This window comes from Corvus kubaryi, unplaced genomic scaffold (assembly GCF_017639235.1).
Source record: "Corvus kubaryi isolate FWS band 111438036 unplaced genomic scaffold, C.kubaryi_AGA036_p1.0 37394, whole genome shotgun sequence".
NCBI lineage: Eukaryota > Metazoa > Chordata > Aves > Passeriformes > Corvidae > Corvus > Corvus kubaryi.
This window is the reverse complement of record NW_024581133.1, coordinates 6,838,740-6,861,840: the sequence shown is the minus strand read 5'-3', so window position 1 is coordinate 6,861,840 and position 23,101 is coordinate 6,838,740. Positions and strand designations below refer to the sequence as shown.

Genomic DNA, 23,101 nt, shown 5'->3' with positions numbered 1-23,101 from the left:
CTGCACACCACATGCCACAAAATGTATTTGTTTCACAAATCTCAGATCTGTCAAACAAAAGTGTAGTGCTCTGCACTGGCACAGAGAGAGCTGGAGACAGAGGATGTTGTTGGAGACCATATCCCTCATAAAGCAAAAATATGGGATGATTACAGGAATTGGACAGCGTCACAGAAGATGAATAAGCAAACTCCTAGTGCTTCTGGTCAGTCTGACCTGAGGAAGGACTCCTTCACCCCAAACCACATATTGTCAATTACCCTGAGCAGATGGTCAAGACAGCCCTACTGGTACCTGAGAGACTTCCTATACAGCACCAGGAGCATCAGCCACCTCCCTCAGCTGTGCCCAGTTCATTCAATTCTGCCTGAATCACTCTCAAATCCACCCCAGTCCAAACCTGAGGAGGCTGCACCAAGGAAAGGGTTAACACTGACTCCAGCCTTCCCCCAGAACTGCACAGCCCTTTGCCCCCCAGCCCCAGGTGATCCCTCTGCGAGCTCCTGGGCCAGGCCACAACACGCTGGGTCAGTGTTGAAGTGCTCCCATCAATTCTGGCTTTCTGAGGGGGCTGCAGGTTTCATTAGATTAATTGCTAATTAGTAGGCATCCTTGTTTTCCTGCTGATAAGTGTGAGAGCAGAAGGGCAGGTCAGGCAACAGCTCCCTTGGCTTAGACGGCAATTCCTGACGAGGATTAGCACTGGCCTCTGTGGTTATAATTGAATTAGTGCTGCCAGGAGCCACCTTCTCCAGTGCCCCCAGCATGGTGACCAGCCCAAGGGACAGGTCTTGGCTGTATTTCCAGCCAGGACCTTGGAGTTTGCCATCAGCATCAGCCCCTGTCCAGCCACGTGCTGGTGCCATATTCATCCCCAACACCACCAGCTCACTTCACTTGCTTGGTCTGACTGGTTGCATCCCCCCTGAGCCCCAGGGGGTTTTGAGAAGCCCAAACCCACATTCCTTGCACAGGACCCCAGTAAAGTCCATGGTTACACTAAAACACATGCAAAAAGAAGCACTGCTCCAAGCCATGGCGGAGAGCAGGTGCACTGCTCCATGCACGAGACAGCACTGAACCCCTGGGCTTCTCCCCAAATCCCTGCATCTCCTCCAGCCAGGAAGGAACTGCCAGCCACAAGTGGTGGCTCCAACACTGCCCTGCTGGAGCTGCACAGGGACAAGCAGCGTGCCAGCCAGTCCAGCTGGACTGCAGGGCTGTGACACAGAAAGGCCAGGACGATGCTGTGAGTTGGAAGATAAGCTCAGCAGCTGGGCTTGTGGAGGCATCCTCCTCTCCTGTGGGAAAGTGATGCCCAACCCTTGCCAACTCCTCTGCAAAGCTTCCTACGGGAACTTTCTGGTACTGGGAATGGTTGCCAGCACAGGATTAGCAGCCTGTTGATTTAGAGGGCTTATTACAGGAGCTTAATTCTATTTTGACAGATGAAAGTAAGTCAATTACAGCTAGAAATAGCTCCGAATTTGGGTTGTGGGATTTTTTTTTTCTTCCTGTCTTCCCTTTCTGTGAGTTGTGGTATTATTTCCTTCTCTTTCTTTACCTCAAAGCCAGTGTTTTCTATGAGATGCCTCTCTGGCCCAGAGAAGCTTCTAACACAGGCACTTGGGGCAGATGTGGTACTTGCTCATTACTGTTGCCTGTGAGGCACCACTCCACTCCTCCCAGACCTCCCAGGCTGCCCTGGAGCCTCCTTGGGCTTGCTCCTTGTGCAAATGACCCCAAAACCTCTCTCCTACCCACCCCCAGCACTGACACACAACCTGAGCTGGGACAGGCAACACTCAGCAGGGACTCACTGACCCGCAGAGCTCAGGCTCAGAGGTGTAGGGGAGCAGTGCTCAAAGAAATCAAGGAACATTCATGCTGGGGCTTAGAAGTGGGAGCACCAGCTACACATGGAAATTCCCATCCTGTGAGACTAACAGGGTCTAGTCAGGATCAGAGGACAACTACTGTCATAAGTCATCTCCAGCAAAAGTCACAGTCTGCCTGAACTCTCTAAATGCCTAAGGAATCACAATCTTCCTAGAGAAATAAAGCACTGAAGCAGGAGCCTACCCCATTCCTAAGTTATTTACATGGAAGTCTCACCCTGGGGCTCTCTCTTCTTTATACCCTCCCCATCCCCACCACAACTGTGTCTCCTGTACACCTGAAGATGCAAGCAGAGAGCAGAAAGATCCCTTCATTCCCTCACAGCAAACCACCACCACCTGGTCCTGTTAATCTGGCCAGCAGGACCAGAGCACATCACTCCCCTCCCACCCAGGCTGGTACATGAGCTCCCTGCCTTGAGGACCTGCGTGAGACTTGTATGTGCCACTCAAGCACAAGGTGACCAATCTCATTGCTAGCTCAGTGCACACATGTTTCTCCAGGGAAAGCCCTAACCACAGGCTGGGGAGTTACAGTGACACCCCAGGAAAGCTGGAAGACTGAGGCTTGGATATTGCTAAAAGCCTTCACACTCAAAGAGCACAGTGCGGAGTCCCTGTTCACAAGGTGGTCTCCAGTTCTTATCTAGAGACCATGCACCACTCCTCAGGGTCTGCAGAAACAACTTGCACTGTTTTCCTCCAGCACAAACCCATGGATCTCTCTCCAGCTCAGGAAACCCTGGCTCAGAGCACACCAGAGAGGCTCTCACCCTCGGACAGCGTGCAGCAGGCGCAGTGAGGGGTAGGCAGTCCTGACGTTGATGTGGTGCTTCAGGATGAGCTCATTCACCCACTCCACTCGCTCCTTGCCCCCCTTGGCCATGAAGGCTGGGATCCAGAGGATGCTGCCGTTGAGGCTGTGCAGGCGCTGCAGCAGCTTCTCCCTCCAGGTCTCGTTCACCAGGTCCTCGAAGGCGCGTTGGATCACCGAGGGGTTCATGGTCACCAGGTCTGTCTTCATGCCCACGTCCTGAGAGTACTCCTGGACAGGGGCCAGGTTGCACCTGCAAGGGGAAACACCCAACAGCCCTGTTCAGTGGACTGAGAGAGGGCAGTGACAGGCACGAGGGGGGTGTGATGCCAAAAGCCAGGGCTGGTGACAGTGTGCCCATCTGCCCTCGCTTTTGGGAGGAAGAGGAGGGAGAATGATTCTCAGCAATAAATCGGTGATGATGAGCTGTCTCCATCTCAGGCCCCCATCCCTCGGCATGATGGCACGTGCACATGTGCCCCTCTGGGACAAGGCTAATGTCAGCCATAACTGTGGTGCCTCGTCAGTGGTTTGTAGCAAGCAGCAGCTCTTCTGGTGCCGCTCAAAAATAACATCAGCAACAAACCTCCAGTCTTTGCTCCTGTCCTGGGTTGCAGTGTATTCTATTACCATCCCCATCAGCTGTTGAAATCAGGTGGGGCAGTGTTTCCTTGCCTCCTCCCCCCAGACTATCTTTCTGTTAATTGCCCATCATTGTCCTGCCACCTGACTCAGAGATAACTCCCTCCGGACTATCTTCTGTTAATGAGCCTAATCAACACTCTGCCTCATGACTCGTTACCCCATTGTGAGATGCTCCACCCAGAGGGAGGAACCAAGCATCCCATCGTGGATATAAGCTGAGGCTGAACACCAGAGACACCGGCTTCCCACTGGATTTCCAGAGGACAGGAGCTACACAGCCACCATTGGACTTCCTGAGGAAGAGCAGACTCTTTTACTACAGGATCACTGCTTCAGAGGACTGCTACCACCACCCTGCCTAACAGGGTGTCAGGTTGTACCTTGACTCTGTCAGTTTGACAGTGTTTTCTTTTACCTTTTTTTTTTTCCCCTTTTCTTTAATTTCCATTAAATTGTTATTCTGACTTGGTGCCTCCCACTGGTTTGTTTTCAAACTGGTACAGCTCCCATGGCAGATTTGAGACAGAACAGCCTTTTCCACTCAAGGAACGTGCTTGCCTCTTGATTCCAGCCCTGCTGGAGTAACATTCTCCCAAATGCCTTTTCTCCTCCTGGCGAGTCTCTGCAAACAGCAGACCTGGTGGCACTGGTGGTGATAATGACACCAGCAGGAGGGGGATGCCAGGACATGGTCACCACAGGGCCTGGCTGCCCGGAGGCTGTGACCCTCAAAAAACACCTCTTTCTGTGGTGTTCAGTGGTGCCTCCTCTCAGGGTGTACATGTGGACATGGGCCATGGGCCATGAGCTCCTGTGTCACACCAGCATGAGCGCTGAGGGCCTGTGGGACAAACTGCCAACCAATCACCCTTGTTAGAGAGTGGTTTCCTACAGCTCCTTGAGGAGGGTAATCTGTGTCTGTGCCACACACATGGCACAGGGCAAATGGCACCGGGAGCCAGCTGATGGGGGGATGCAGAGAGATGCTCCCCCAGCATCCAAAAAACCAGAGGGTACCCATGTGTTTGCACACTGAGTGCTCTGCTGTGGTGTTTGACAGTGAAGTTACAGTATTTAACGAGCAGGAATTGCATCCTAACCATCTGCCTTGATAATCAGCCATTATTACTGTTTTCTCTACTTTACAGACGGGGAAATTAAGGGAATGGTGGGAAGAAAATCCAGCTGCTGGCATGGGGGCCCTTTGATGGACTCATTGAAGGAGTAAATTCACTGAAAATAAACATTGGACCTGTATCCTGGACACAGACCCAACCACTGGTCACTGCCAACCCTGCTGAAAAGGCTGCCTGGATGGAGCAAATCTTCCTCAGGAAGATGCAGGTTCCAGGAGTGGCTTAGACAACCTAAGGTGGGAAGTGTGTCTGTGCCAGACCTGCACTAGCACATGGCTGCGGAGAAGTCACTCAAAATCCCCATCCTCACATCCAGAAAAGCTTTTCTCCTGCAATTTTGCTGCCTGACACGAATGCCCCTCACTAAACTTTGCCAGACCACAATAAGCAGTTTATCCCTCTGCTCACTCGGGTTCCACTTGAGGAAAACGCTCTGTCCCCTGTGGACAGGCTGGAGCTGCCAGCAGCCAGGCAGCTGGAGCAGCAGGGTGTGAGCAGGGTGCAGAGGTGACATATCCTCATTCCCACGTCACACCAGCACCGCCTCTGTGAGCTGCTGATGGATTGGCCTGTCCTCATAATAGACTCACCAGAAAACAAATGTCTACACATACATAAATCATTCGTGGATTCCACAGCCTCTCAGCTAACAGGGGCAGCGGGCTGGGAGGGCAGGAGCTCCTCCTCTCCACTTCAGACACCTCCAGTAGTGAATTTGGTGTGTCCCAGCAGGGCTCAGGATGTGCTGCTGCAGGTCCTTGGGGCAGTGCAGCCGCAGGGACAGCAGTGGTGGGGACAGAGGGGACACAGGGCATCGTGCGGTGCATCCTGTACTCAAGGGTGGAAGTGATTTGGGGAAGAATCAGGTTTGTGAGAGCCCAGGATGGGGTTGGGGTTAGGGTTTGTTTGCAAGAGGGCAAACCTGAGAGAAGAGGAGGTTGTGGGGGGTTAATGGTGCACCATGAGAAGAGATGAGGTGCACTTGCAAGAACACATGGGGAGCACTTGGAGATAGATGAGTGGAAGGGTTTGCAGCAAGACACTCGCATCAGTGAACTCTATGGGGCTGTGAGGCCGTGCTCCCCCAGGTGACCAGGACTGCAGCCCCTTGCACTGCTCCAAAGGCCTTGAGGCCCCTGTGGCTGCTCTGTGCTGCAGGGAGCAGTCCCCTCGTACCTTATGACGAAGCTGTGAGCGTCGATCTCGGGGCCGCAGCCGCTGCTGAGCAGCACCCCCGAGTTGCCCACGATGGCACAGGTGGGGAACTGCTTGCCCTTGAGGGGAGAGGTGCGGGGCAGCAGCTCATACAGGTTCTGTGAGACGTTCATGGTGCTGTCCCTGTCAAACACGTAGTGGATGATGTCCCCCGGCTTCAGCGTCCCCTTCAGCACTGAAATGTCCTTCTCTGCATCCAGGAACTTCAAGATCTGTTTCCTGAGGGAAAGGGAAGAAAACAGCCTTATCAGGTGAGGTACAGAGAACTTGGGTGAGAGACATAAGATGAGCTCTTGCCTCCTGGCTGCTCTCACTCTCTGGCCTGTCCCTCTGACCGATGCTCTCCTTACACTCAGCTTACAAAAGGATATCTCCATCTCACTGCCTGCTCTCTCTCCACTCATTCCTGCCCGGGGCAGGGTCCCGTAGTCAGCCCATCATTACTGAGGGTCCCTAAGTTTACCCGGGGAAGAAGGTCTCCTTCCCTCTGTGACCCATCACCTGCACACATAAATTCCACTTGCCCTGAGGAACAGGGGCTCAAGTGCTCCTTGTTTCGTCGTTGCCAGGCCAGCTGGTTCAGCTGGGAATTCATTTCCAAGCGATTGCTTACAGATATGAAGCCTAGCTCAGCAGGAGATAAGTCTTTTTATTTCTTCCTTGACTTCTTTAGATGATACACGGAGGCAATTTGCCAGCTTGCACCGGAGAGGACCAAATCTGTCTCTTGTCCTATAGGTAATTACCAGTACCTGATCTTCAAAGAGAGTGTCTGGTTGTGTCTCCATTTGGATGAGGCTGGTTTAATGTTGTGCTTAATGCTTTCATTACTTCTGTCAACAACAGCTGGAGACGAGGAGTCATTTATTACTACTTCAGCTCTAGAGAAAAGAAAGTCGGGGAGAGGGAGACAGAATCCGTTAGCATCCCAATGGCACTTCTAATCACCATCTTCAGCTCTGGCTGCTGGAATTCAAACTTCACCAGAAAAGCAAAATTGTAGTTATTAGCTAAACAAGAACTGAAAGCCTGTTCGTATTCTGCTACTCTCAAGGAGGCAGACAGAGGTCCTTAAACACCCGCTTGCTTCCACGAACACAGACTGACAGCCAGGCACAGCTCCACAGAAAACACACGATTACACACTGAGCTGCAGGAAGGCATGCACAAAAACCCACACACTGACAGGCTGACGGATGGGCACTTGCAGACAAGACACCCCAATGGCCCCAAAATTCACCAAGAAACTTCCTAGCCAAGGCTGCTGTGCTGTTGCCTTGTGGTCACATACGGACATCCCAAAGAGGAGCCAGCTCAGCTCCTGGAGAAGATAAAAATCCTCGTCAGAGAGGAGCAACCCTCTCTTCACCCAAATTAATTCAGCTGAGCTGCTGGGTGCTGCTTGTGAGACTGGGCTGTGAGCATCCTGTACTAAAGAGGGGCAGGCTGGCATCCCTATCACCTGTTCCAGACCAAGAAAGGAGCAGCAGCCAGAGATGATCACTGGGAGACCCCAGAGTTTAATCCTTGCTCTAAGAAGCAAATCAGCCCCAGCACCTCTGTGCCATTTAAATCAAACTGCATGAGTTGAAGGAGCCTCCAAATATTTGGTTCCAGCCAGCTGCCCTCCAAAAAAAAAGCCAAGCATCTCATCAAGAAGCTGTGTGTGTCTCTGCAGCCCTGAAAAAGCCTTCACACTTCAGAGCACTCTGAAAAATACACAGCCAAAGCACTCGCTATCAGCTAAAGGGGATCTCCCTCTCTACTGCAAAGGGCTTTTTCTAGCTGGGAAATGCTTTGTAAATCAATGCATTTGTATAAAGCATGTAAACCCCAAGGAGGGAGCAGAGTAAGAGATGGGGCAGAGGTGGTGGCCCAGGCTCATGGACAAGCATCCAGCTCCTGGGATTGTATCTCCAGCCCACGGAAAGAGCTCCCCAGGACACACAGCGGCTCACACTGTATAATGTTTCAAAAAGGCAAGGAAATGTGTTTATAAATGCTGGCTGCCAGTGTCCTGGTGTGTGTGTGTGTACAGTACCTCTCCAGAGGCTGCCAGTCTGTTGGATTTGTTTGCTTCTTGCATTTTGCTGCATCACTCATGTCTTGGAAAGCTTACCTAGAAGGTGTCAAAAATCATAGTGGAAGTAGGGTAAAGCAATCCTGGGAATAACTATGATTTTTTTGGTTTTGTCCATTTTCTGTGTTTTGATCACGGGTGGTGACATCATCACAGAATGATATCACTCTTTCTTGCATGGTGTCACTAAGCTGTTCAAACGTGCCACTTGGCAATGCTGGGCTGACAGGGAATCATTGTAAAAAGAACACAGAGGGACACTGAATGGCGCTGGGATGCCAGGGAATGACTGCCATGGAGGGATGCACTGCAATAAAACTGAATGGAGTTCTGATCCTAAACACACTGATCTCTCCTCTAATAGCACTTAAAACTATGGAAAATAGCAACTCTATCACTGACTTATTTTCACAATAAGTAACTCTCATTCTCTCAATCACCGCAACTTCCAGATCCTTGGTTATTTGCAAACGATTATTGCACTGAGCTGGAAGAAGGAAGGGGAGAAATGATTAAGAAAATGCAAAGCAGAAGTGAAAAGAAACAGATACATTTGCCAAATAAGAACAGCACTATCCAGCAAAGAGGAGAAGCAGATTAATAGCTGCCTTACAGCAAAAACAAATGAACACAAAATCTAATTTACAAACCTATTAGATTTGCTATGTAAGCTGTTCACAGCTGATCTGATTGTACCTCTGCCTCCAGAACTCCTGCAAGACAAAGGAAATGCATTATTTATAAATCCAGCTCCTTTTTGCCAAGCATTGTTCAACAGTCAAGAGATCCTGCTCTGAAGGGCTCTGAGCAGAGACACTGCCGCTGCCATGCCACCTGTGTCCCACCCCACCCAGAAGGGAGATGTCCTGATGCCTCTGAAGGGCTTTTCATCCATTGTCACCACCGCCCTGCTGTGACCGTGTCATCATTCTGGCAAAGAACGCCCCGAGCCACCCCAATTAATAATACCTGTGTGATCTTACACCATCACAGACATCTGGTCTCGCTGCCACAGCTGCATTAAATACAGCTCTACTTCTCTTTACGAGTCAGGTGCTAGCAGTGCACAGAGAAGCTCTCCTCCATCTCCAGGCTGCCAAGGGACTTTCCCTGTCCTTTGCAGGTAGGGACTGAACTGAATGATCTGGACAGGATTCTCAACACTGTCTTCACCTGGGCTTTTAGTTGAGAACATCCAATATCTCTATTTTATCCAGATTGAATAACTAGCCTCCTGGTGACTTGTGGAGACCTCATAGTGTACCTTCTCCCAGCTCCCAGGGACCCAGGCCAGACCCAGAGCTCCATTCCAGCCCACTCCAACCCTGTGAGAACCTTCAAGCCCACTTATCCCCCACCTTTGGAGTAACTTGGCTGAAGCTACAAGGCCAGCTCACCACAGCCATTCACATGTTGGAGCTGAGACCTGAAGTGACAGCAGTGTCACTCCCACAGCCTGACACCACCACACAAGGACAGATGCCAGACCAGTCTGAGCAAGAGCCGTGGGAATGAACAGCCAAAGTTTTCAGCACCTCTGTGATGCTATGTTGAAGAACAGGTTGGACCAAACCCCTTCAGAAACACCATTCACACGAGCTGTGAATCGTCACTTAAAAATAAATACATACAAGTATCAGTCTGCATCTAGTTGGCTGCAGAGCCCCTTCTTGCTTTAGCTTGCCATTTTCAAAGGGGGCACAAAGAACAAGCCACCCACCTTGTGATGTCAAGGGAGCTGGGCTCCCAGTCAGGCACATTTTAACTGCTATGTACTCATTGCTCTGTTTTATTGTTCCCATTGCAAAGATATCCCAATGAGCACACTCATAAAGAGAACCAAATTCTCTTCCAGCAGAAATATTGCTACCCAGAAATATATACCTTAATGAAAATGTATCTCAGGAGAATGTATTTCTACCAGTTCTGAAAAAAAATCCCAAATGCATTAGACAAAAAAGAAAGAGTGTGTGTGAGCGTGTTTGGTGCCATTAAAAAGGATTTTCAGACTCGCAGGGATGCGACATAAATCCCCTCATTAGGCTGAGCACAGGCCTCTGCACCACATAACATCAAACCCTTGGAAATGCCACGATGGCTTTCCCTTCCCTCTCTCCTGCCAGAGACCATCCACGGCCAAGTCGGAGCGATTCCTGCTCCGGCACTCTCCTCTTCCCTTTGACAGACCTGAAAGCCTGCGAGCTGTTTCATTTTTTGGTGCATCAAGGGAACAGCAGGACTGGCTCATTCCTGGAGCCTACTGGCATTTAACAAGCCTCCACATTAATGGGGTTCACGGCGGGGTGTGGGAGCAGACTGGATTAGTGTGCAAACCACGCACCCGCTCAGAGACATCTCCTCTGAAGGAGCCTTCCAAATGGGATTCACACTCCTTCACACTTGCTGTAGGACAGACAAAGACTAGAGAAAGAAATGTTATTTTTCCCTGAATATGTGCTGGTTCACAATCTCTGTGAAAGGAAAAAAGGGAAATTAGGAAGTAGAGAAGACTATTCCCTAGGTGTTAGTTCCCACCTCATCCATGTTTTGTGGCTGCAGCAGGAAGGATTCAGAGCATCAGAAGGTATTTATCCAGTCTGGCTTTACATGCCCCCAGCGACAGGTCCGTGTGTCTCTTCCTGAACTGAGGCAGGTGTTGGGGCTGGAGATGCTGGACATGAGGAAGACAAGTCGAGAGCACCTCTCCCAGCTGCCTGTGTGCAGCCTGGTGGGGAAGGGGACTGGCTGACAGCTGAGAACCCCTCAAGGACAGTGTCAGGGTTACCCTTTCCCCCTCGCACACTGTGAAAAGCAAAAATATTGCAATGCAACACAGAGGCACAAAGTGTTCTGCTGTCATTAATGAACACAGAGGGTGCAGCTCACTGGTGGAGGAGAGCAGGGCTATCTCACCATCCTCCCATGGCACTGGGATCACGGCTCTGCTGGCCAGCAGCAGACACGATGCTCTCGTGGACACCTGAGATGCAGGCAAAAACTGCTCCCTGTGCCAGCCCTGGTTTGTCTCTCCAACACAGGCAGACCACTCAAAGCTGAGACATGATACTTGGCTGAAGATCTGAGCTGGTTTAGTGAATCTTAAAATGCTCAAAACTGTCAGTCTTTTGGTGCTTTGTGTGCCACACTACAACTTCAGGGCGTTTTCCCTACAATCTCCCTTTGCACAGTGGAAGGCAGCGTGTGCTGTAGGACGTCGTGGGGTGTGTGGCCCTGTCCAGCCACCCTGCTCAGCTCAGCCCACTGGTGGGTCCCAGCCAGACAAACCAGCTGCTCAAAACACCCAGAACTGAGCCAAGCACAGTATTTTCCAGGGTCTGCCATACTTCCTTACTGACACAGGCAAGCCAGTATGTATGTATGTCTTCGCTTCCCCCACCTGAGAAGAGGAAAGCATTTAGAAATGGAGGGTACTAATTAAGAAGCACATGTTAAAAAAAAAACAAGTTAAAAAGAACCCAGTCCATTTTATTATACCTTCCTGAGCTGGAGCTTCAAATCTCTTTGCTTCAAAAGGCAAAGACCAACCTCGATTAAAATAGCACAGATAGCATTGATTTTGAAAAGCTTTCTAGTGCTACACTGTGTTTGGATTGAATTGCCTTATTAATCTAGTTGTTATCAGTTTGATTGTATAGCCAGCTCCACAAAGTACCAACCTGCTTCCTAATCCTATTATTTACAAAACATTTTTCTTTGGGCTTCTGTTGGGATGTTTTCCAGTGAAAAGTTGCATCTATATGTGCTAATGCCATCTTACTGACTTAGCCATCTTTTCTCATTTCTGCCGAGATTTTCAAGCTGCATTGCCACTATCTAGGATATTATATAGGTCAAAAACATTCTGTGCTCAGATGTAAAGTGACACTGATTCATATATCAGAGGATATAAAAGAAAAATTATCTTATGGTTCAGGTCCAAATTTTCTTGGATGAATAATTCCTGACAAATCAGGTATGCAAAGACTCTTCTATTCACCCCCTGTGAATGGGCCTGTTTAGGGTTTTTGCTTCCCTTTTCATCGCTTCCCGCCTCTTAAATGCTTCTCTTAATTGTTGCTAGGTAAGTCTGGTCTCGCTTCGAGCAATTTCGACACGTGAAATCAAAGCTGCTTTGACTGAACAAGTAGGTCACAGAGCCTCGTTGGGTGAGCGGATCTCTAAGAGCAGACTTCACGTGTCCATGTTCCCAGGCTCACAAATTAGAAAATGTGTTTTCCATGGGTATTTTCAATGCCCACCCCCAAGTCCTGCTTCCCCCCAGCCTTTGTGGCAGGCACAGGAAGCGGGCACAAGAAACAGGAACTAACTGGAAATTTCAGCCATACCCAACCACCCCCTTCATAGACTGTAGAATGATGTGGGTTGCAAAGGACCTTAAAGATCATCTCGTTCCAACCCTCCTCCATTTAACCACATTTGTGAAGCTCATTCCTGGTAGAACAAAACCTCTTCCTCTTCCTGACCTTGGGCAACCCAAGTCCTCCTCCTCTCTCTCCTCCACATAAAAGTTAGGTAATAGTCCCTTGGGGGATTATTAAGCTGAATTTATCCACCTGAATTCCTCAGGAAGAGAGTTCAGAGTGCTGCAATTTTTACCTGAGGGGTTCAAAAGATTAACACCTACTAATTAGGTTTTCACAACCTGCTTTTATGTTAGGTGCATTTTATGATCCTTGTTTTACAGCTGGGACACGGGGGGTGAAGCAGCTTGGCCCTTAACACCAAAAAATGAGTTCCACAAGCCAGAAGCAGGCACTGTGAGCTTCCAGAAGACCTGTCCTCTTTAAAATGCTGCTCTTTACCTGCTGAGAGCGGGTATGGCTCTTGCTGGGTGAGAGGACCCAGGGGACCACGGGAATTGATCTGCAAAGGTTTCACTGGGCCAAGAAGCAGAGGCAGCCAATAGTCTTCTAAGATGGCTGCAGACTGTGCCCATTAAGGCAGTCTGTATCTATTTAAAAAAAAAAAAATTACCACCATATTTACTTTGCTTTTTAAAGACTGCTCTGATGTTTTCCTCAAGATCAGAATTGCTGTTTTCTATCTGAGGAGCACATGAGCATGATGCCAGGCCTGGCTGGAGACCACCCACTGTCCTCCCAACCCAGGGGCTCTCCCTGAGGCAGCCAAGTGTGGAGGGGATGCAGAGCAGGATGTTCACAGCCCCTCTGCAGGATCCTGTGTTGTGGCCAGCAACCCAGTCACTGCAACTAACAGTTCTGGGGAAAAGGATACACTGCCCAGCCACTGGAAATGAAGATATAGATGGCTTTCCTCCTCCCAAACTTTATAGATCTGTTCCTGCTGATGCTCACAGTGCTGTGAAATATGGATCAGGACACAGGCTTCAATCCTCCCTTCCCCTTCCCTGAAATTCAGGGTTTGTCTTGAGAGCAGCACAGCAGCAAACGCATTTCAGGGCTTTTGGGGAAAAACTGTCACATTTCCAAGTTGTCTGTGAAAGAGAAATAATTGGCTTCCAAATGCCAACCTGTCCAGCCCTACCCTGCAGGGTGGACAAGCAAAGGTATCCCAGGAGCCCAAAGTGAGAAGAAACCAAGGCCAGAATACGAACCAAGATTCCTTGGGTTTTGTGTCCTGGCTTTCCATCAGCACATCAGGGTGTGGCTGAAAAGATGGAAAAAGGACACATTCATTGCTAAGTCCCCTTGTGGGCTTCTCACTAGACACTCAAGTGGTTACTGTGGGGTTTAGGTCAAAATCCACCCAAAACCATCAAATGCTCTGCTGTTCCAAGAGAGACAAATTCAAAGAGGAAGGGCTGGTTAGCCCCACATGTAAATCAACTTGCAAATCAGAAACAAAGGCCAAAGCTAGATGAGAAGCGATGGGATCAGAGATGCATTTCTGAACCTTGAGATCCTGCACTCAGTCTCCTGGCACTGCTCCCCCCTCCAGGAACGCCGCTCTTCCGGGATCCAGCATTATCTCACTTTCCTGCATCCCATCTCATAACACACTGGGGGAAGCTGGGACATCAGACCCTTACAGATCATTCCTGTAACATTTCACCAGTGTCTTTGGAGGCTTTCATCCCAGGATGTGGAGGAGACTGTGATGAAGAGAAGTGGTGGTTGCTGAGTGGTAGCTGTGGTACCCACACTCCCCAGGTGAGCAAAGGGATTAACTGGGAAGACATTTCTAAAGCAGTTGTCTGCTAGGATGGAAGATCCTGCAATACATCTCGATGAGATGTTCGAAATCGCACTTCAATGTATTTAAAAAATCTCACTTGATTCTATTGTCACAGCTTGGCAGCCCATGTGTCAAAAACTTCCTAAATATCAGGTGCCATTTTTAGTGTTCCAAGCTTAATTCTATCGAGTCATACAATCACATTTGGGAAAGTGTGCCCATATTATGGCTTTCAGAAGCACCACCTGGTCCAGCTGGGGTCCCAGTGCAGGTCTGGTACCTGAGGTGCAGCCAGCCTGGCAGTGCAGCATCTTCCAGCAAGCACCAGTAAGGCACCAGCCAATGGCCTCACTGTTGCTCATGGCATTTGTCATGGGAAATGCAGATTTGTCAGTCCCATGCAAAGCAGCCCTGTTAATTTGGTCACCTCCTCCCACACCCCAACCCCACCTCTACAATATCACCCATCCTGCAGGCTCCTTCCTGGGACCACAACAGGATGGGAAGGTCGGGGGTGCTCAGCATCCCTGCCTGTCAGGTGGTGACAGTGGCTCCACATCAGCTCCTGAGTAAATGTGAGCAGGGTTTGACCCTGACATCTCTGTCTGGCTGCAAGTCACGGTGTGTAATCACTGCAAGTGTCTGCTGAGGACACAATGGAATGAAGACACATGAGTTTGCAAACAGACAGCTATTGCTTAATAAGGAATATGTCAATTAGTCTGAAACACTTATGAGACAAAACCAGTGACAAACCAGCAGGAACAGTGCAGCTCTGACAATGGATGGACACGAGGCAATGGGAGGGATGCCCGTGGCAGCCTGTCACCAGGACACTGCTGGGGGTCACTCTGCACTGGGATAACCAAATCCCTGTCCCTGCCTTGAGCTCTGGGCCAGCCCAGTTTGTGCTTTTCCTGAAGCAGAAAAGTGCCTCTCGCACCTGTGGAGTGCAAGCTCTCATATCCACATGCATTTGCCATAACGTCAGCATGTCCTGACTCAGTCACCTCAAGAAGCTCTTGTTTTATCACTGCTCTAAGGACAAAATATTCACATGCTCACAGGGCTCAAATGTCAGACACTTCCCTTCTCCCCACCCTGCATACTGGCAGGACCTTATTCCCTACTTCATCTTTAAAACATTACTCTTGGCATCAGCTCTTTTTCTCTGTCTGTGTTAATGAAATAGGCAGCAAAGAAACAGACACTGAAGCAGGCAAAAAGGATGCAGTGAGGGGCTTGGGACTGGGCAGTGCGTGTGTTTGTGTATTTTGTGCATGTTTGTGTAATTTATTTCCCTTCTGGAAGGGAGAAGGTAAAAACCCCAAGAGCCCAGGGAAGACCCAGGAAGTAGCTGAGACAAAAGCCTCACTCCTTACAAAACATGTCTACACTACACATGTGTCCTGAGATAATTTTTTCTAACAGAGCAGAGCTCTCAGGGAACACAAACAGCAGGGCATCAGTCTTTCAGCAGAACCTGTCACCCTGAGCATCCGTGTCCCAAAAGCCAGAAATCCCAGTGGCTCCTGCAGCATCTTGGATGCCACATACCTTGGGAAATGGTACAACATGAAACATTATCACATGGGGCTGTGGGCCCTTGGGCTTATCCTCCTACAGCCCTCTCATCTCTTTTCCCAGTGCTCTGTGTAGCATACTGGAATACTGAAGGTCTCATGTGGTATCTTCTTTCACTGTTGATGTGGATGCTGAGGACCTCTCCTGGGCAGAGACATCCTCCTGGTGCAGTTCTTCTGTATGAGCATCCTCAAAACAACATCTGGTGCCTACACAAAAAGGGCTGGGAGTGCCTGGGTGAGAGCTACACCCCACAACCAGCAACGGAGCAGTCCCAGGGCCTTCAGAGGGATGTAGATCCCAGATCATAATGTCAAGTTGACAAATATTGAAGAGCCCATAGTGGTTTCAGAGCTTGACCTCCTCTCTCCTCCCCTGCTCACAAAGCTACACCATGGAAATCCAGGCAGCAGTAAGAAGTTTAATTAACACATGAGTTCTGATAAACTCACTGATATTCATGTATCAGTGAGTTTATCAGACTTCATATAAACTTCTGATATTCCTGAAGGTGCTGGCAAAGCCTGGGCTGGAGGTGTCAGGTCACAGAGTAAGAACCATCTTTGGATTCAGAGCTGCCAGACACACAGGTGATACCTGGAGCCCACTGGGATGCTGTTTGACTGAGGATGCCTTGAGAGCACTTCAAAACTGTGACAAAATGTGCTTTTCAAAGCAGCCCTGCCTGTGGAGAGCGCTGCTCAGGGAGGGACAGCGTGCTCAGCATGCAGACATGAGCCTGGGGTGGGGTTTGTGTTTGTCTGGGATATTCCCAGGGGGTTTCTGCATGCAATAACAAGGACTTGATTTGCAGTAGCAAGAAGTATTCAGACTTAAGTTTGGAAAGAGCTCTCAGCCCACACCACTGTCACTGCCCTGGCAGGTTTCAGCAGTGCTGTGCCCATTGCCTTGGCTCAGCCCTTTCACTTCCCAATTGGAGCCAGTGCTGCTGCTGTTGATGAAGATGCATCTCCCAAGGCTGCCACCACCATCAAGGCTGCTGCCTGCCAAGACAAGGATTTACAGTACAAATGTGAAGAAAAAGGAACTGTAAAGATACTCTTCTTTTTTTCTTTTCCTTTTTCTTTCTTTTTCTATTGCATTGTGAGGGACTGAGCAGCTGACACCAACTCTGCCATGCTGTTTGCTGGAGGACACCTGAAACTGTGCACCTCCAGTGAATTTACTTTGTCAGGGAACTTCCTTGTTTCCTGAGGCAACTGGGGATGGAAACCAGAGAAATGGCAAAATAATTATTGTCTAATGTTGTACTTTGGGCTTATTTCTTGCTGCTGAGGATGACCCAGGCCCAGGGAAAACAAATGAAGGAGGCAATTAGAAGTAGTCTGGTTTGGAACAACTGGTTTTTACAGCAACTGTGCCTGTGGATGTATTTAAGTAATGCTATTCTCAAGGATGAAAAAGCAAAATACCTGTAGAATCACAGAATTATAGAATCATATAGATTAAAAATATCCTTTAAGATCATGGAGTGCAACAATTAACCCAACACTGCCAAGTCCAGCACAAAACCATGTTCCTAAGAGCCACAGCTACACATCTTTTAAATACCTCCAGGAATCATGACTCCACCACTTCCCTGGGCAGCCAGTGCCAATGCTTGTCAGACATCTCCATGAAGAACTTTTTCCTACTACCCAATCTAAACCTCCTCTGGTGCTACTTGAGGCCATTTCCTCTTGTCTTATCATTAGGACAGCCTGAAAGCTCAAGGAAAGATAAAGGCACTCCTGTTAAATACTTCTCCTGGAAGATCAAAAGCCCATCTGCCACGAGAGAGAAAACTGACCCCTTGAGTTCGCCCATGCCTGGGAAAGGCTGGGGGGGCTGGTGATGCCTGGGAAAGGCTGGTGATGCCTGGGAGGGGTGGTGGCAGTGGCAGGATCTGCTGTGTCACTGCTGGCCGAGGTCCCAGGGCCTGGCTGGCATTGCACAGAGGAGCAGCGCCGGCACTGCTGAGGCTGAATCGCTGAACTCACCGTTAGCTGCTCAACAAGCCTTCGCTAAACGAGCCAACACTCGCAGCTCCTTGCTCTCTGCTGGGACAGAAGGGCTTCCTCTGCATTCCCAGCTGGAATTGTGCACTTGCAGGGTTAGAGGTGGGACACAAAAAGGAAACTTGAAGCACTTCTGGGAACTGCTTTGCTGTCTTCATTGCTCTGGTCGCATGAACTGGCCTGGCTACAGCAGTACTGCATCCAAGATGGGCTGGCTGGTGATTTGCATCCTCCTGCCACAGCGCTCCTCACCAGCAAGCTCAGAAATTCCCTCCTTGGTGGTCTTACAAGCTGCTACACACAACTGGACTGAGAAGTAATTTTTCAACAGATGCACCTGAAATCCCTCAGGTTATGCTCCCAGCACTGGGTTTTCTTTTTGTTCCACTGGCTTGCTTGGGGGTCTGTGAGTGCTTCCCATCCTGCTGCTCCCAGCCGTCCCTGCAGGTACCACTGCTCCTGACATTCCCTCAGAGCTCAGCTTAAGAAAACAAGCTGTGGACATTCATCTCCTTCAGCCTGCTCCAGGCAGGAGAACAGAGGTTTGGATATGTCTTTGTGGCAGCCTGCCCTGCTCCTGCAGGGCAGCAGGAGGTGAGGGAGTGTTTCACGGGGAGCACAGCCAACCTGAAATGGGCTGCTTGTGCTCCGGTTATTGTCAGAAGACTTGCAATCAAAGCCTACCCTGAGTATTGTGTTACTCAAATCAGTGCTCCAACATTGCTTTTATTTTCCAGCCTGATGTGTCAGGGAGCTTTTATTAGAGCCCTACCATACCCAAGGAGTACAAAGATCTCCTTTGGCTCCATTTATATGAATACTTCCAGGACGTCTGGGGGCTCCTGTCCTGCGGAAAGCTATTCCTCCTCCAGCCCAACCTGGACAATTGTTGGCTTGTGCACACCCACTGTGTGAGCGCACAAAAGCTCTTGTTGATAGAATGCAGCACTTTCTCCAGCAAAACTTTCTGGTGGAGAGCAAGTCTTAGACTAACTCTGGGCTAGGAGCAGTAAATCACAGCCTGGAAGACGTAAGCAGGACATTTACACCCCATGGACCAGCCCTGACAAGGAGCATTACGACTACAGCCCGCTACAGACCGCTCATAGCAAGCGCAGCAGCCTCCATAAAGGACACAAAATCTCTCTTCCCGAGCCTTTGAAAGGCAGGCCTTAGAAAAGGGCACATGAGGAGAAAGTGCCAATTTACTGACAAGCTCCCAGGCAGGCAGGCCAGCAATATCAGAGCCTCCAATTCGTCACTTAGAGAGAGCAGAATATAACTCCTCTTGTAATCAGGATGGAAAGGCATGTGGTCTGGGCTAGCAGGGAAAAGGTTGACTCATATTAAGACCAACCCATTACCAAGTGTCAAGTGCTCCCTAAGATGGCTCAGACGCTAATTCGAGAAGTCACCTGGTGGCAGCGGGTCACCAGCTCCCTCTACAGACAATCAGGACACAGCCGGACCCCTGCAGAACTGCAATAGCAGGCGCAGAATAACAAAGAGAATCCCCTTAAACCGGAGCAGAATTTTCCTCCTCATCACCGGCAATAATCACCCCACTCGATGCCAAGCCCTTTGTTTTCCTCTGCGGGGACAAGTCCGTCCCGCTCCCCTATCCCGGTGCGGATGAAGAAATGGCTGCGATGGCATCAGCGCTCCCCAAGACAGACGGGAGCGTGTCTTTTGTTTCCTTCCAGCGAGACAAAGAGCGGGAGCGGTGCATGGAAGCACAGGCGCCACCGGGCTGCAGGAAAAGTTCAGCAGCCCGGAACCAGGTGGCTGTTCGGAAACAAAGTGCCAAGACCACTCACCACAGCAATACTTCACGGCGCAGCACAGGCTGGTGAGCGGGGCGAGCGTGTCTCTGCCCGCCAGCATCCTACCAGCATCCCACCGGCATCCCACCGGCATCCCACCAGCATCCCACCGGCATGCCACAGCTCTGCCGGGCACGAGACCCGAGCCACACACCCGTAGGTGACACGTCCAGACACAGACAAGGATGTAGCAGGGGCAAAACCCGAGCACAGGAACAGGCTAAGCAAGAGCGACGCAGCATCAGGAGCAACGAACTGCTGAATTTTTATCCTTGCCCCAAACACCTCTTTGTTTCAGCATCTCCTGGCTGTGGGAGGTGGTATAAGGATGTCTAGAGGAGTGAGATGGGACTGTGTAAGGCACAAACATCTTTCTCAGAAGCCTTTGGCAGGCAGAGCAGCTCCAGCTGCCCTCAGCTCCTACCTCCCTTCACCTGCGATGCGGGGAACTTATTGTCCAGAGAAACAGCATGGCTTTGGGTTTTTTGTCCTTTTGCCAGTAGTATAATATACTCTCTTACCTTTTACATAAAGAACATTTTGCGTTTTCTTTGGGAAATTTCTCAGTGTTTGTAGGTGAGAGAAATCTGCCCCCTCCCACCCTGCTGCCACCCGTACGAGGTACGTTCTTCCAAAGACAATCCAAATCACAGGCAGGGGGCAGGGTACGTGTGGAAGTGGGCAAGCTGTTCGCTCCTCACAGTAATTAGAGAGTGTTTCGATGCCAAGGAAAAAGAAGGAAAGAGTGGCACCTGCCTGTGTTTCCCAGCCCCCCTCAGTGCCACGAGCCTGCCAGGGGACAGCTGGGCAGCTCCTTCCTTCCCTGCTGCACTGACCAAAGCAAAGGTCTGTGGGGTTGTGAAGGAGGATGCTGAGCCACACAATCCAACAGCCGAATATTCCTGGTGTGGGGGAAAGCTGCACAAATTTACAGCATCTCCCAAACCTCACAGAGAGGAGCTGTTCCCTCCTGGACACACAGAGAGCTCCTGGAAAACTTTGGAAGGGTCCCTTCTCTACACTGCTGTGCATTTTTGCTGTCACACAGTTCCCTTTACCTACAGGACCTGTTAACAAAAAATGCTATTATGTGGCTCCCAAAGTTGAAAACCCTCTGTCATCCCCTGACCTACTGCAGAGACAGACACTCTGTTTTTTCATGTCACCCCAGCAATCCATTTCAGCCAGGTTGGAGCATCGTATTCACCATTCCTGGCACCATGGCAGCACACAAGGATGAAGTGCCCTTTGTGCCAGGCTTCTGTACAAGGTGAGCTTTGTTTGGTCCCTTACTATGTTTGGGATGCAGGAGCTCATCAAACCCAAAGCGCTCCAGAGATGCAATGGGGAGTGTGTGGGAGAGGACAAAGCAAGAGAAAGGTTCAGTTTGCCCGACTTCATGATTAAGTGATATATAATTAATACAGCAGGATCCCACCTTTGCTCTGTTCATCCCTGCATGGGAAGCACGGCTGATGTGGGCACTGATGTGTGAAAGGTCTGGCGCTCATGTGTATCAGAGGGCACGGGATGCAGGGCTCTCCTTCACCCCCTGGATGCAAGGTGCTCCTCTCCTCGCCAGTTCCCTCCTGCACTACCATTTCTGAATGCTGTGTGGAACAAGCTGCTCGCTGTTCCTACAGAACTCATCTGACCCTGTTGCCGTCTCTGCCGCCGCACCGCTTGGCAGTACTTCCTTGGAGGAACTACAGCAACAAACTCAGATGCCAGGGTTTGGAGATAAGCAGCCAGCAAACAGCCAATTTCCATACAATGTACAGAAAAGAGAGGAGAAAAAAGACACAATACTGGGAATCCCTAATGAACCAGGGTGAAAAACAGGACAAGTAAGTAACAAAACAGAATAGATTTTCAAGAAGGGCACAGCAAGTTCTAGTGGGTAGATCTAGCAGATAGGTGAGGAGACAGAAGAAAGAATAGAAGCTGGAAAAGGAGATGGGAAGAAAGCAAGGGGATCAGAGCAGCCTGTCCAATGGGGAGGATGCATCAGAAGATTTTAATTTCCTTTATTATTATATAGATAGTGCCAGCTCATCGCAGAGCAACAATTCATCTACCGTGGTAACCTACAGTCTGGTGCTGGATGTTTCTGGACAAGACTACTGATCTTTAAGCACTTCTTGCCTGTGGCACCCAGTATAACAGAACAATGAAACAATAAACAAGCACTACTGCATTTTATGTATCATTTCATCAAGCTGTTTGCTTTGGTGTAACACAGTGGGCAAAACCAGCTGGTCCCAAACAGAAAGACCTTTGTGTCATTTGGGCACCCCAAGTGCACACCTCATTACTAAAATTAACTGCTGTAGCAAGTTCCTTAAGTTAATGCAGACCCTCCTCTCTCCATTTGTTCTTTTCATCCCCTAAGTTTCCAAGCAGACCTCAAGAGATGGGGTTTATGGGGTGGAAAGGGTGTTGTTCCTCAGACTGAGGGGCTGCTTTAGCCCCTGCCATACATGGCACCTGCAGGTAAACACCGACCATGACAGTGATCAGTAAGGGGTGGCTATGAAGCCCCTAATGCATCCCACAGGGACACACCAATGGGTTAAGCTCTCTGGTCCATCACCCCCACCCAACTGATCCCTGCTCAATCTCTCCCATCCCACAGACTGGTCCCTTATCCACCTGCAGACTGGTCCATTATCCATGACTCCCATCAGCTGGTGCCCTCTCCACCGCACCCATCTGGACCAGCAGTGGCACCTAAGCCCCGTGAGCTGCAACTTGCTTCAGCATCTCTGTCCAGCAGACCACGCACACCAATAGCCCACTTAGGGACCTGCTCCATGTGTCCATCAGCACCTGAGCACTGCCTGTGCCAAAATCCCTCTCTCCAGACCAGGATCTGCTCCAACATTTCTAATCAGACGAGTACCCACTCCAGCATCCCTACCCAGACCTGTACCTCATCGAGAATCCCTGGATTGGTACCTCAGCCTCTCTAAACGGACCAGTACCTCCACATCTCTAATGGGAGCGGTACCTGCTCCAGCATCTCTGCCCGGACTGGTACCTCAGTGCTTGTAAAGGGAGTGGTACCTGCTCCAGCATTCTCACCCGGACCAGTGCCTCAGTGTCGGTAACGGGGCGCTACCTGCTCCGGCATCCCTATCCGGACAGGTATCTCAGCATCCCTAAAGGGACCGGTACCTGCTCCAGCATCCCTACTCGGACGGGTACCACCGCGTCTCTGGCGGGAGAGGTACCTGTTCCCGCAGCCCTGCCCGGCCCGGCGTGGCTGCCCCCCGGCTCCGTGCCCCATCCTGCCCCGTCCTGCCCGGCGGCGGGGCGGTCCCGCCCGGGGCTGCCACCGGCCCCGCGGAGCTGCGCGGGAGCGCAGCGCGCTCCCTTCCCACTTGGGCACGGCAAAAACCGGGAGAGCCGGAGACAAAGAAACTGTCCGGGCGCCCGCCCCCTCCGCCGCCGCCACCGCCTCCTCCCCGGTCCCCAGCACGGCTCCGCTCCGCGCCCCTTCCTCCGCGCGGGGACGGGGGATTTACCCGCTCTCCTCCTCGATCTCCGAGATATCGGCGAAGATGAGGAAACCGACGAGCAGCGTGAGCAGCGCCAGCGTCCAGCCCCGGCACGGCAGCGGCATGGCTCCGGGGCTGGGCCGGGCTGGGCCGCTCCCCGCCGCTCCGCGGGGTGCGGAGCCCGGCGCCGCGTCCCGGCTCGGCGCCGCCG

At 50.6% G+C, this 23,101-nt stretch overlaps 1 protein-coding gene across 2 annotated transcripts in view; it reads right to left on the bottom strand.

Annotated features, from left to right (window-relative positions):
- The window catches only part of ST8SIA2 (ST8 alpha-N-acetyl-neuraminide alpha-2,8-sialyltransferase 2), a 32,285-nt gene extending 9,194 nt beyond the window's left edge, over positions 1-23,091 (bottom strand). The window contains exons 1-5 of one of the 2 annotated variants that reach the window (XM_042039379.1): positions 22,918-23,091; positions 8,439-8,501; positions 6,461-6,589; positions 5,670-5,927; positions 2,672-2,965 (exon numbers count right to left, since the gene is read on the bottom strand). In XM_042039379.1, the coding sequence (XP_041895313.1) occupies positions 2,672-2,965; positions 5,670-5,927; positions 6,461-6,589; positions 8,439-8,501; positions 22,918-23,015 (842 nt within the window). In that variant the 5' untranslated portion in view covers positions 23,016-23,091. The remainder of the gene's footprint in view (positions 1-2,671; positions 2,966-5,669; positions 5,928-6,460; positions 6,590-8,438; positions 8,502-22,917) is intronic. The other variant, XM_042039380.1, reaches the window with a different exon arrangement.
- Between the last annotated feature and the right edge of the window lie 10 nt (positions 23,092-23,101).